The sequence below is a fragment of the Callospermophilus lateralis genome, chromosome 7, assembly GCF_048772815.1.
Source record: "Callospermophilus lateralis isolate mCalLat2 chromosome 7, mCalLat2.hap1, whole genome shotgun sequence".
NCBI lineage: Eukaryota > Metazoa > Chordata > Mammalia > Rodentia > Sciuridae > Callospermophilus > Callospermophilus lateralis.
Genome location: NC_135311.1, coordinates 71,047,346 through 71,062,864, shown reverse-complemented (window position 1 = coordinate 71,062,864; position 15,519 = coordinate 71,047,346). Strand labels below are relative to the sequence as shown.

The 15,519-nt window shown below is 31.9% G+C and overlaps 1 protein-coding gene across 2 annotated transcripts in view; it reads left to right on the top strand.

The window, feature by feature from the left end:
• Pkn2 (protein kinase N2) overlaps positions 1–15,519 on the top strand; it is a 119,822-nt gene that overhangs the window by 49,699 nt on the left and 54,604 nt on the right. For both annotated transcript variants that reach the window (XM_076863612.1, XM_076863611.1), the window contains exon 3: positions 14,223–14,377. In XM_076863612.1, coding sequence (XP_076719727.1) covers positions 14,223–14,377 — 155 coding nt within the window. The remainder of the gene's footprint in view (positions 1–14,222; positions 14,378–15,519) is intronic.

Here is a 15,519-nt window from a genome sequence, read left to right as displayed (position 1 = left end):
ACCACTGCCTACCTTCTATAATTTTAAATTAATTTTGTCTTTCTTATAGTTTCATACTCTCTCTCTGTTTCTCTCCCTCTCCCTGTATATATAGATATATAGATAAAGACCTCCTATTCTTAATGTATGTAGATATATACAGATATAGATATAGACCTCCTTTAATTCCTCCTCTCAAATTTCTGGGCTCCCTTAAAAGACAACCTGACCCAGTGACTCAGGAGACTGAGGCAGGAGGATTGCAAGTTCAAAGCCAGCCTCAGCAACAGCAAGGTGCTAAGCACTCAGTGAGACCCTGTCTCTAAATAAAATACAAAAAAGGGCTGGAGAGGTGTGTGTGTGTGTGTGTGTGTGTGTGTGTGTGTGTATCACTTACTAAACTTTAAGCTCCTTGAGGGCAGAGACATGTTTTCATTCATCTGTTTTCTAGGTTTATTACAGAACTTGGAACATAGTAGGTTTATAGTTGTGAATATTATATATCATTAAAAGAAGGATGAAAATCATATGTTGGTTCTTATAATTAGTATCAAGGCATAATTTATCATGACAACTTAGGGAACAAAGCTGAAAATGAAAGTTATAGGATAAAGCTAGAAATTTTTTTTTACTGATCATTTTTAATACATTTCAGGTAATTGGAGGACAAATGAAGATTTCTAGTATGACTGCTTAATACTTGAGTTTATTTGGAATAAACTTGACAAGTTAGTTAAATTCTGATTTATTTTTAGAAAGTTCTCTTTGCATTTGCGAGGCTCTGCATGTTTTATCTCCAGCACTGAAAAAAAAAAATTTTGACACATTCACACAGTATTCACCTGATGAGTTTTTCCTTCTCGTTACTAATTTGACAATATTAAAAACACAACAACAATTCAAAGGGTTAAAAGTAGTTAATTTTACATTAATTTTAAGTCAATCTTCTATAACATTTTAGATGTATTACATTGTGTATCAAGATAAAATAAGTTTATTTTAGATTAGATTTAACAAGAAAATTCGAGGGATTCTTTGCTTTAAGTTCTTTAAAATTGAATGAACTTATAGCTGGAGTGTTTGGGTAATTTCTATTGTATTGGGGTTACATAAGTAGAATTAGTAACTGTAGGATAAAAGGATGAAATCTAAATCTGTATTGTATAAGTAATGACTAAGAAGTGAGGAAGCTTGTTCTTAATTCACCTCCAAAATAATTTAATCTTAATCATTAGTTCCTTTTTAAAAATAGAATGTTTATCTGATGGAATTTTTAAGTATAAAACTCAGAAATAATTGTTCATTTTAATGTTAGAGCATGATCATTTGAGACTGTTACTTATGAAAGAAATGTGTTTATTCTTAAGTATAATAGAAAATGAATTAGTTGATATTATCTTCAGGCCCAGGATACTCTGAGATTCCTGTTCATCTTCTATATTCTTTAAAAATAGTATTATGGGCAAAATGCATATGATTCTCTCAGAAGATGAGGAAAATGCATTTGATGAAAGTTCAACTTTCTTTTGTGATATAAACTCAATAGATTTAATATAAAAGGAATGTTCCTCAATACAATAAAGGCCATGTGTGACAAGCTGTTTTAGTCAGCCTTTTTATTGCTGTGACCAAAAGACCTGACAGGAACAATTTTAGAGGAAGAAAAGTTTATTTGGTGCTCCCAGTTTTAGAGGTCATAGTCCATACATGGTCAACTCCATTCCTCAAGTCTCACGGTGAGGTAAAACATCATGGCAGAAGGGTGTGACAGAGGAAAGAAGCTCAGGACATTGATGATCAGAAAGCAGAGTCTGCTCTGCTCACCAAGGACAAAATGTGTACTCAAAACAGCCATACCCCACCTAATTACACTTATCACCCAGTTAATCTATTCAAGTAGCCGAGTACGTTTGTTAGGTTAAGGTTCTCATGACCCAAACATTTCAGTTTATTTTTCTAACTTTCTTGCATTGTCTCACACATGAGCTTTAGAGGGACACCTCATATCTAAATCATAACACAAGTCCACAATTCATGTCATACTTAATGGTGAACAGTTGAAGGCTTTTCCTCTAAAGGTAGGAAGAAGAAGACCAGGAAGCCATATTCAATATGGTACTAGAATTTCCAAAGCAGTTGAGCAAGAAAAATACATAAAAGTTATCCAAATGGGAAAGGGAGAAATGAAACTTTCTTTGTTTGCTGACAACATTGTCTTATATGCTGAAATTTCTAAAGATTGCACCACAAAAGCTGTTAGAAAAAAGGAATTCAAGCCAGGCATGATGGTGCATATCTGTTACCCCAGTGGCTTGAAACTGAGACAGGAGATCGGGAGTTCAAAGCCAGCCTCAGCAATGGTGAGGTGCTAAGCAACTCAATGAGACACTGTTTCTAATAAAAATACAAAATAAATTGGGTTGGGGATGTGGCACAGTGGTAGAGTGCCCCTGAGTTCAATCCCCCCAAAAAGAAAAGGAAAAAAAGGAATTCAGTAAAGTTGCAGGTTACTAAATCAATGTACAAAAACCCAATAACATCTCTAGATACTAGCAATGAATTATCCAAAAAAGGAATTTAAGAAAATCCCATTTATAATAGCATCCAAAAAATTAAAATACTTAGGAGTTAATTTATGAAAAAGGCAGAAGGTCTACAGGGCCTGAAAACTATAAAATATCAATGAAATACATTGACGATGGCACAGTATATGGAAATATGTCCTGTGTTCATGAATTAAGAATAAGTAATATTATTAAAATGTTGTACTACTCAAAGCAACCTATAGAGTTAGTGTTCTATCAAAACCCTAATGTCACTCTTCACAAAAATGGAAAAAAAAAATCCTAAAATTTGTATGGAACCATAAAAGACCCTGAATAGCCAAAGCCATCTTAAGCAAAAAGTTGGAAGCGTCACTCCTAGATTTTAAAATATATTATAAAGCTATAGTAATCAAAACAGCATGGTATTAGCATAAAGTAATCACATCAACCAGTAGAATAAGAAACCAATACATTTGTGGTCAATTTTTGACAAAGGTGCCAGGGACAAACAATAAAGAAGGACATATATCATGAGCTTTGTAATGTTTTGAACAACCAATAAAAAAAAAAATTGTTAAAAAAAATAAGGAAGGACAGCCTCTTCAATAAATAGCACTGGGAAAACAATATCCACAGGGGAAAAAACGAAAATACACTCTTATCTCACCCCTTATGGAAGAATCAATTCACAATGGGATTAAAGGCTTTAACACGATTCACAACTGTAAAGCTATTTAAAATAGGAGAAATGTTCCCTGACATTGGTTTCAGCAGTGTTTTCTTAGATAAGACCTAACAAGCACAGGCAGTGAAAGCAAAATTAGACAAATGAGATTGCAGCTAAATAAGAAGCTTCTCTACAACAAAGGAAACAGATGAATAGACAACTCAGAGAATGGGAGAAAGTATTCTCAAGTCATGTATTGAGTAGAGGACTAATTTTCATATATAGGGAGCTCAGACTACACAATAACCAAAAATAAGTAACCCTATTAAAAAATGGCCAAGAGGTATAAGAAAAAAAATGTTCAACATTTTTCATTAGAAAGGTGCCAATTAAAACCATCTTACACTATTAGATTGGTAATTATTATCAAAAGCTGAAAGATAAATGTTGGCCAGGATGCAGAGAAAAGGAAACCCTTATATATTGTTGATGATAATGTAAATTAATACATCTAGTTTCGAAAATACCCTGGATATTCCTCACACAACAGAAAATAGAAGAAAAAGAAACAGAAATTGTAGCTTAGTATTAAAGGGTTTGCCTAGCATGCATGAAATCCTGGTTTCAATCCCTTGCACCCTCACTCCCCCTCCCCCTCCCCCCATCCCTAATAAAACACTTAAAAATAGAATTGCCATATGATCCAACAGTTCACAATAGCCAACATCAGAAAGCAGCTGAAGTGCCCATCAGTGAATGTGGATTTTATAAGTATGGTGTGTGTATATGTATATGTATGTGTATATACATACACAGTAAGATGCTACTCAGCCTTTAAAAAGTAAGAAATTCTGTCACAGCATGGATGAACCTAGTGGGCATTATGCTAAGTGAAGTAAACCAGACAGTAAGACAAATACTGTATTAACTCTCTTATATAAGGAATCTATTTAAAAAAAAAAAAAAAGTCAAACTCAAATACAGAATAGAATGGTAATTATCAGAAGCTGGTATCTGTAGGAAGTTGGTCAAAGAATATAAAGTCTCAGGAGAAATAAGTCTGGTGATTTATTGCACAGCAGGTGACTATAGTAAGTAATAATGCTTATTTCTAAGTAGCTAAAATTCTAGACAGGATTTGAAGTGTTTTCACTACAAAAAAGTGTTAAACATTTGAGATTCTTGAGTATGCTAATTAACCTGATTTGGGCATTCCACAATTTGTAAATGTAACAAAATAACACATAGTGTACCTAAATATATACAAGTTATTATTCATTTAAAATATAGTCTTTATTTAAGAAAAAAGAATAGTCTTAATAAAAAGCAATGGAAACTAAAAAGAACCAATGAAATAATTTAAAAAGCAATGATTTACATTTTGGGAAAAAAAATAGTCTTATGGGCTATTATTGTTACCCTACATGGAAATCATTAAGATATGCTTATCTGAGGCCGAATGTTCCTTACAAGAAAGATTACTGATCTGTAAAATGAGGAGGTAATGTAAGCTTTATTTGGCATCTGAGACTCCAAAAGGAAATACTTGAGAAAGAACCAGTTCCCTGAATCTTGATCTCTTAATTGAATCATCCCCTAAAGAAGAGAATAAGAGAATATACTATATTTTAGTATAGCTAAGTTAATGTAGTATATAGCACCTATTTCATTTTTTTTTTCATTATTTCTTATACCTCCTTGCTTTCCATCTTTTCAAAGCCCGCCAAACTTAGTTTTTATTTACTGATTTTTTTTTTTTTCCTGATACTGGAGATTGAACCCCAGGGGTGCTTAACCACAGAGCCACAGCCCCAGACCTTTTTAAAATATTTTATTTAGAGACAGGGTCTCAGAATTTTAAAAAAAGGTCCTAAGTTGCTTAGGACCTTGCTAAGTTGCTGAGGCTGGCCTCAAACTTGTGATCCTCCTGTTTCAGCCTCTAGAGTTGCTGGGATTACAGGTATTATGCTCTGGCAATAATTACTTTCTTTACTATCTGGAATAGACAGAAGAGAAATGTTGATTTAGTATAGAACTAATAATTTAGGGAATCTTAGTGAGTTCCAAATTCCAAGAATATAGCTATATTGAAGGAGCTTTCTGAATGACTAATATTTAATATGCAGTTCATAAAGTCATTCTTGGATGGATAGAGGTAAGAACTTAATTTTCTTTTTTATTATCACCCTATCCTCCTAAATATGGCATAGAAATTGTAGTTGTATTTTATGTGTAGTGTAGTAAGATATAAATGTGGAATCTATGACCTAGCTTGTGATGTAATTTCTACATATTATTCCTCATTTCTGATCAGGTTTCTCACTTTGAGGTAAACATTTTGAATTAAATTGTAAACTCTTGTGAAGGAAAGAGTGGCTATATGATCATTAGCAAACTACTCTTCTGCCCACCATTTGTTTTCTCACCTTTAAATTTACAAGGTTAAATGATTCATCAATCCCAAATATTGATGAATTATTTGAGTTGTACTTTTTTAAAAAAAAAGTAATAAAATTGTTTAATACTTGGTATGCCATTCCATGAATTTAAAGACCACTACCACAATCAGCGAAGGAATAATTCCATTGCTCCAAAAGTCTCCCTCATGCTATCCATGTGTACAACTCCCCCATTTCCCTGGCCAATACCAACCTGGTTTTTGTTGCTGTAGTTGATTTTTTAAAAAGAATGTTATATAAATGGAATCTTAAAGTATATAACAGCATATTGCCTTTGTGATTTATCTAAGGTGTTGGGTGTATCAGTAGTGGGACTGTTTTTTGTTTTTTTTTTTTTGTTTGTTTGTTTTTTGTTTTTTAATTCTGAGTCCATTATCTAGAAGTATCATGATTTGTTTATCTATTTACCCAAAACTGGTTGTTTTCCAGTTTGGGGCAGTCATTAATGAAACTGCTATAAATGTCCATGAATATATAAGTAAGTTTATTCTTGTATGAATAAAAGTTTTCAGTTCACTTTGGTAAATATTTACTTAGGAGTAAGACTACTATATTGTATGGAGGAATGCATTGTATATTATAAGAAAGTGCCAAAATATTTTTCAGAGTGACTGTGTTATTTTTCTTTTTCACCAGTACTGCATGAGACTTTCATATCCTCCCCAGAATTTGATATTGCTGATATATTTTTAACCAGTCTCAGAGTTGTGTAGTGGTTGATAATACACATTATTGTCATCAGAGGGAGCAAAGAAGAAAAAACTTTTAAGGAAAATTTATAAGAAGATTGTGTATGCCCTAAGTAGAGTTACTCACAGAATGAAGACGTCACCTCTACTAGGAGATGTAATGTGCAGTTTTCAAACAAAAAAATATTACAGATATAGGCAATCCTGAAATGTTTAATACTTGACAAAAAAATGTCTTGGCTCAAAATCTTATCCACGTCCTTTGTTTGTCATGTATTGAGAAAGCTAAACTAAAGACTGTAGTAATTGTAAAATACTTAAGCAAAATTACTTCCATTGGAGACATCTGACAAAGGTCATCCTGAGTACACGGAATAAGTGACTAAGATACATTAACAATAGGTATTCATTACAATTTGAGCGGGTTCCAGATGGCTATAAAAGGTAGACATATCTGTTTAAACAAGAAAGTTCGACTTTGGGGAAGTATAAACAGTTAACATAACTGCAACCCATGACAAGATTTTACAGTAGGTTAAAATATCAATTTTTTAAGTACTAAGTATAAACCAAAGTATTGACCAATGAATAGTAAACCTTGAGACATATTAGATAAGTTTGTTAAGGAAATAGGAAACCAGTGCTTTAGTATAATGTTACTGGCTAAATATAGATGTGGCTAGGTTAATTTCAAACGTTTTTCCTCTAAATTGTTATTTAAATGTAGTAAATAGCCTCATTTCATAAGCAGATGTTCTGAATGTACACTTAACAATTTATGAATATTGAACATAGAATATCAGCTGGCTATAAAATTAAGAACAAAGGTTATGTGATCTGAGCTGTCATCCTGCTAGACATAGTTGTGTGGTTATATACCACTTGGAATTCCTCCAGATCTTGATTTTCTCATTTGTAAAACAAAGAGGATAGATAGACTGTATGTACCTTCTCTAGGGTGTTTTGTGAACAAGGTGTTTTAATAGCTTGAGGAAAATGTCAAGCATAAGGCATGCAAGTTCATCTGAATCTGAACATGAAGCCCATTTGGATGTAAGTAAAACATAAGGAAGTTTTCCTGGGACTGAGAAATAAAGATTCGATCTGTTTAAAGCTGGAGTTAGTAGTAAGAACCCTCTAAAGACCTTGATTGCTCTCATGTTCTGCAATTCTTAATACATTTTGGAAGCAAACTAGTCTGCTATAGTTTTAGCAAAAATACTAAAAGTACCAGAAACAGCATATTTGAGCTGGATGTGGTGGTGTACACTTGTTATCCCAGCCACTCGGGAGACTGAGGCAGGAGGATCATAAGTTTGAGGCCAGCCTCAGCAACTTAGTGGTACACTGTGTCAAAATGAAAAATAAAAAGGGATGGGGTTATAGCACAGTGATAATGTCCCCTGGGTCCAATCCCCAGTACCAATAAATAGATATTGTCTTCAATGTTATTCACTGTACAATGATGTATTCACTGTACAATGGTGTAATTTCCTTTCATTTGATTATCTTTACATTTGTTGGGTTTCATCTGTCAAGATTTGTGTATTTCATTAATTATAGGAAATATGTAGTCTCTTTTTTTCATGTACGATTTTTAAAATTTGTTATTTTTCGACATAAATGGCAGAGTGTATTTTGACATACTATACATACATGGAATATAACTTATTCTAATTAGGATTCCATCTTGTGGTTTTTAAATGATGTGGAGTTATACTGGTCGTGTATTCACATATGAACATAGGAAAGTTGTATCTGGTTCCTTCTACTGACAGTCTGTCTTTTTAATATTGTGCCTCCTATATTCCTTCTGCTTTCTCCTTTTGGAACTCCAATTAGATCCATTTATTCAAGTGTCTTTCAGAAGTTTATTGTTAAAATTTAATAAAATGGCTGGGCATGATGTTGCATACCTGTAAATTCCTGCCATCTGGGAGGCTGAGGGAGGAGGATTGCAAGTTCATGGTCAATCTTGTCAACTTAACAAGACCCTGTCTCAAAATGAAAAAGGACTGGGGATACAACTAAGGAGTAAAGTATCCCAGTTTCAGTCTCCTGTACCACTAAAAAGAAAAAAATAGTGAAATGCAGATTTTGCTGTTTGTTTTAAAATATAGTCAATTTTTGCTTTTTATTTTGTGACCATCTTAATGGTAATGGTTACCTACAAATTTAGAATGGATACATATTTCTGGTGAATTGACTTTTTTATTATAATGAAACAACTCTTTTTATCTATGATCTTTCTACCTCAAAGTAGCTTTGTCTGTTAATATATTTTAGTTGTTGACTGATCTTTATTTTATTTGTTTGTATGTGGTGCTGAGAATCAAACCCAATGCCTCATACATGCTAGGCAAGCACTCTACTATTGAGCCACAACCCCAGCCCTAGGGTTAAAATAATTGATCGCATGGAATATCTTTTTTATATTTTTCAACTTTCATCTTTTCTACATTCTATATGTTTGTTATGGTTCTTATATGTAGCATATATTTGGATGTGGATTCATTCATTCGTTTTTACCACTCTAATTTTTATCTTTTACTTGGATCATTTATTACATTTAAATAATTACTGTTACATGTAGGTCTGTAATTACTAGCTTACTCTTTGCTTTTAATGTTTCTTCTTCCTTTTCTTGCCATTTTTGGAATTTTTTAAAGAAGTGAATCACTTCAGAAATTGTCATGTACGTATGCCTACTTATAAAAAAACTGTAGTGGTATTTACTACTTTCATCTGCTTTCTAGATAATTCATTCAGAGCCCTTAGAATGGTCCATTTACTTATATTCTGTCTTTTATGTTGTTATTGTCATAATTCTTTTTTTTAAATCCTTTTATGACTTTTTTATTAATTTATGTAGTGCTTGTTTAAAGTTACTCACATATAAGCCACTATCTGTTTTCTTCATTCCTTGTTTCTCTTTTGCTCTACCATTGGTGCCACATTTTTTCTTCTTAAAGTATAGATCATTCAAGATTTCTTTTTAGGAGTTTGTTTGTGACAAGTTATATCCATCTTTTTCTGATAATATTGTTATTTTGTCCACACTCTTTTGACATATATTTTTACTGGGAATATAATTCAACAAAAAGTTATATCATTTCCAAAAACGGTTATTCCTTCTTCCAGCTTTCATGATGTGTCCACGTTGGGTTTTGATTTGTTTTGTTTTCTCTCTGTATATATCTAATTGGAGTTGATTGGGTATTCTGAATCTTTCATTATTTCTTTTAAAAATGATTGTTATTACTTCCTTGTATAATGTCTTAGAATCACTGTTTTTCTCTTTTCCTTCTGAAACATAAGGTTAAAAGAAACTATCTGTTTTTCTGCATCTGATCTGCTATTGAAATAATCTATGACAGTAGATAAGAACAAATTCTAGTTCTCAAGATACCTAGAATTTCTTAGGGAAAGCAAACTTGAAAATAGATCATTATAAGGGGCAGAGGATATAGCTCAGTTGGTATAGCATGCTTGCCTCTCATGCACAAAACTCTAGGTTCAATCGCCAGCACCAAATAAATAAAAAGAAATTTTTAAAAATTAAAAAAATAAGAATTCAAAAAGAAAGAAATTAGATCCTTATAATACTATATAACATTTTAATGGAGGGAAAAAGTATATTTTGAAGATATATTAGAATGTGTATCTGATTAGACTGAAGAATGGTTAAGAAAGATGTCTTAGAGAAAGTAATGCCTAATGTAAGCTAACAGTAGTATGGAGGAAAGCAAGTACACCGTATTTCACAGAATTGGACTTTTTTTTTTTTCTACAGTATTTGACAGAAATAATAGTAAAAGGTTATCGTAGAACTACATAGCATAAGGTCTTTAGTCCCTAGATATGAAGTTGGGATTTTATTTGTAGACCAAGCAATAAAAATGTTTCAGTGAAGGAATTTAAGGATGTCCTGTTCACTAGCCACTTTAAAGCACAGCAATATATATTGGTTAAATGTGTATAATGACATGATTTCATAGGCTTATCTCTAGTGCTTTATCTAGAGGTGCATAAAAGCTCCCTGCTATATAAACATTAAACCAAGTTTATTGAATTTGTATGATGTATTTGAATTGTATAATGTTTAGAAGATTAGAAGCATGCCCAATTTCTTGTAACATCCACTTCCCCCTCCAAAAAAAAAAAAAAAAAAAAAAAATCCCTGTTTTTCTGTTTTGTTTGTTTTTGGTAATTTTAGCAATAGATAAGCAAATGGAGATTTGTTATAATGGATTTCATTTTTTAAAGAAGCAAATATTTAAAAGTAAATTGAACTTTTTTTCTTATGACTTAAAGACAGTCCTTAGAATGGAAAAATAATTTTCATCTTTTTAAAGAATTCAAAAAAGTTTTTGAGCTGAGAGAACATTAATGAAGAGTTCTGGTTATCCCAGTTTTGAAATATGGTTCATTATGAAGAAAAGTGTTTACTATAACCATATGTTTTATAAATTTACAATAACCTACACATGAGAGAAGAAAAGTAGCAAGAAGGAAAGCAGGTTAAAAGGAAAATGGGTAAAATTTATGAAAAAAGGTGGAGTATTTCTCTTAATTTCTAAGTTTAAAAAAAGCAACCTTATGAAACAAAGCATACCCAAAGCTTAATTTCTGCTGTGTCAAATATTTTTCTGATGGCAAATTATCAAAGTTTCAGGTGTTTTAACATTAATAAAATGAGATTCTGTTACAAACCCTTGTAAGTTTCCTTGAAGATTAACTGAATGGAAATATCAGCTACTTAAAGACTGGTAATTTTATTGAGGACTTAGTGTGTTTTAAATATGATCTAAACTCATAAAGGCTTTATAATTTAGAATAACCCCATTTGTGGCTGAGAATACGTAATCACAGATATGTTAAGTAAGTATATAATTAAGACCATATCTGTAAGTAGCTGCCCCAGGTTTTTAACCCAGGCATTCTGATCTCAAGAGTCCAGGCTCTTAACTGTAGTGTTATTTCTTATGTTCCTATAATCCTTATTAAAACTGTGAGAACATACTTTTCCATAAGAACAGTGTTACTTTTACAACTTCAGTGGATATTTCAGTGTTGTAGTACAACTTACTGTAGGGTACAAGAATTTGTTACATAGTATCTCTAACAAATTGTAATTTAACTTTTGTGTAAATGTTTCCAGAGGTAAGTAACTTTATTACATATCAAGGCAAACCATTTCATTTTTAAATAACCCAAAATGTAAGGATTTTTTTTTTTTAATCTTGTGATACAACTTTGGACCACATTACCTTTTACCCATTTGTTTTGATTCTCTGCCCTGTGGGAAAATAGTAAGTAGACAGATTTCATTTCATCTTAAGACAGATGTTTAAATGTTTAAACAGGAATCATCTCCCAAACAACACATTTCCATACATTTTTCAACTGAGGGTATTTTTTTAATGCATTTTACTCCTTTTTAACTGTGTTTTCTCTTAAACTCTTGTATCGTTTATATAAAAAGGAAAAAGAAAACCTAACTGTACCCTGATTTGTACTGTTCTTTTTTTATAATAGATTCAGTGAGATATACTCACTCTTCCTACAGTGACTACTACCAGTTAATGTTTGTTGAATATTTACTGTACACCACACCCTGTTCTAAACTCTTTACATGTAACTTATTTAATCCTCACAATAATCTTGTAGAGTACATGCTATTTCACTGTATAATAGATGAAGAAAAGGAGGTACAGAGCTGGTAAATAACTTACCCTGTGTTGCATGTTTGTACAGAATCTCAGTGTCAAAACATTCAAACCTAGGCACTCCTATCGACTGTACTACAAACATTAAGTAGTTGTTTTTTGAACTGATATGAAACCCTATCTATATATCAGTTTTCTACAAAAATGTGTCACTATAAAATGAACTTTTGTAGTAGTTCATTTGTAATTCAGTGAATTCATTTAAAATATAAACCTTTCATGAATTTAATCCCAGCTAGTAACTCTTTGTTTCCTGAAATGTAAAATGTGAATAATATATATCTCAAAAGGTTACTTGATGATTAATAACACACATATACATGTTTATTTGTATATGTAATTAAACTGTTACATGTATAAGTGTACATACACTCATAAAATAGTAGAGTTCCTTACAAAGCCTCTAAATGTAGAAAAATAGCACATAGCACAGCAATTAACAGGACAGATTTCAGAAAAGAACTAAGTTCAGATCCAGGTTTTTTCCACTTACTAGCTGTACAGCTTTGGGCAAGTTTCTTAACTTCTCAATACCCTACTTACTGTAACATTAATACTCATCATAGGACCATTTGTGAGATTATTGCTTATATTTTTAAAGCACTTAGATCATTACTTGCACCTAGTAAGTTGTATATAAATATTAAAACACTGTTGTTTTACTGTTGTTTATCAGTGTCACGCTTAGTATCTGTATTTTTATAATTAACAAATCATGTTTTCTTGTTTTTAACTAGTGGATTTAAAAAAATGTTTTTAGTTGTCTATGGAACTTTATTTATTTATATGTGGTGCTAAGAATCAAAACCAGTGCCTCACATATGCTGTACCACAGAGCCCCAACCCTGAACTAGTGAATTTTTTAAAGAATATGAAACAAAATATGAAATAAGTTAATCACTTATTACATTGCATGGAGAGAAGAGAACCCTGAAAGCCCAAGTTAAGTAACTTGCAGTTTAGATAATTTTCTAGTTCTTTATTGCCTGAAACAGGCCTGGTACTCAGATCTTCTAGCTTTTCTATAAGTAGGAGAGCTGGTGTGGATAAAAATCAAAATAACGAACTTTAGTATGAAGAATCGTAGTTACATGGTAGAATTGTTAGAAGTTAATTACTGCAAAATAATTAGATGATTCTTTTTGTTTGAAGTTTTTTTTTTTTTAAAGTACAAGGAACAGAGCAGGGAGGAAGAGCAGGAGGAAAAGATTAACATTAAGCAGAGTCATGAAGTGGGAGGGAAAGGGAGAGAAAAGGGAAATTGCTTGGAAATGGAAGGAGACCCTCATTGTTATACAAAATTACATATAAGAGTTTGTGAGGGGAATGGGAAAAAAATAAGGAGAGAAATGAATTACAGTAGATGGGGTAGAGAGAGAAGATGGGAGGGGAGTGGAGGGGGGATAGTAGAGGATAGGAAAGGTAGCAGAATACAACAGTTACTATTATGGTATTATGTAAAAATGTGGATGTGTAACTGATGTGATTCTGAAATCTTTGTAATGTTTTGAATAACCAATAAAAATAAAATAAAATAAAGTACAAGGAACACAGTATACTTTATAAGACAGTGTACATGAATGTAAGAAATTGTGAAGGTTTGCATGCTGTGATTAAGTTGTTAGTAATTAATGCTGTCACTTTATTTCCAGAACTCTGTTTACAAAGAACTATCTTAGTGGAATTGGTGTAATGTTTTAATATGCTTTGTTCTCTAATCATTCTGGTATTGTTAAATTAAGGCATTTAATTGCAGGGTAGACTATTCACATTGCTTTGATTTTATTTAAAAATAATAATGTTGGAAAAAGTCTTGGACCATCACCTACTTCAGTTGCAGACTCAAAGTAATCACTTCTTCAGGAAGCGGAATCTATCCTAGTAAGTGGTCCTGCAACTCAGATATTTCTTTTGCTTGAATTAATTATTGTGTGTTTGTAATGGAATGGGATTCCATTCCATTTAGATGACTTCAAGTTCATCTCAAACCCTGTTCTTCCGGTTTTAAGCAGCAGCTGATCCTAATAAGTAACTTTTTTTTTCTTTGGTGCTCTGAATTGAACCCAGGGCCTTGTGCATGTGAGGCAAGCACTCTACCAGTTGAGCTGTATCCCCAATTCTCATAACTTTTAACATAATATTTTTTTTTACAGATTGCCCAAGGACTCCAGATACTCCAAATAGTGACCCTCGTTGTTCTACTAGCAGCAATAGATTGATGGCCTTACAAAAACAATTGGATATAGAACTTAAAGTAAAACAAGGTGCAGAGAATATGATACAAATGTATTCAAATGGGTCTTCAAAAGTAAGTATAGCAAATAAGTTTATAGTTGATTTTCATTCTTTCGAGATTCCATATTTTTTTTTTAATTTGCCTACTTGCTAAAATTTATTTGTAACCCCAGCATCGGTAATGGTAATGGATTGGGAGTCATTTGATGTACATGCATAAAGAGATGAAAATGTGAGTCATCTGTCATAAATGGTTTCTTTTGAGATCAACAGGGTGATGCTCTGCCTTCTTAAGCTCTCATACTACAAATAAGTATACTTTTTGAAGTTTATTTAATGCCACATATTTTGTATTTTTGTATCATACTTTTAGCTGGTAATTTCAGTGTTTCAACAGTATTTTATGGTGTTTGAGAGTGCTTTAGCCCCAGAATTATAAATTATAGACAAATTTAAAACCAATTTTTCTTCAAAGCCACATTTGTTTATTCCTTCCAAAACTCAGTTAATAAATAATTTGGCTACATGAGTAAAGGGTATACAGGCACTCTGTATTTGAATCTTTTTTTATAAATCTAAAATTAATTTAAAACAAAATATTTTTAAAGTTCAGGCTATAATGTGTTTTTGATCACCACATTACAGGTTTCTAGAAAAGAACTAATGAAAAGAGCATTGGTAATTGCCTGTTTTATACCTGTATACACTTGGTAATTTCAGTGTTTAACCTCCAATGTGGATGTATAACCTCCAATGGAAAAAATTAGTATTGTGAGGAGCCACTTTTAATAATGAGAACATATTCTTGTTCTTAGGTTTAATGTGGCAAAAAAAATGTTGGGAACCACTGAAGCAGATTATCATGAAAGTTCTTTTGAGCATAAGGTTCCATCATTTTAATATATTATTTCTGAAACTTCACACAAAGATGTATCTGTTATAAAACTCTAAATTTAATATTTTCAACTTATTTATTTTAAAAACTTCACAAATCAGTGTTTCTTCATATCTTAATCGGGATTTGTAAATAATATCAGAATAAAGTTCTTGTGTTTTTGTTTCAATTTAGAAAGAATTTGAAATCAGAGGGGAAAAGATCTATTCTTAGAGTCACTCATTGTACTTCCAACCCTAAATGAAATTTGGGGAGACTAACAGAGAAATGTATATGTGTTATAAATTTTAAAAATTAAATTAAAAATTAAAGTTTAATTA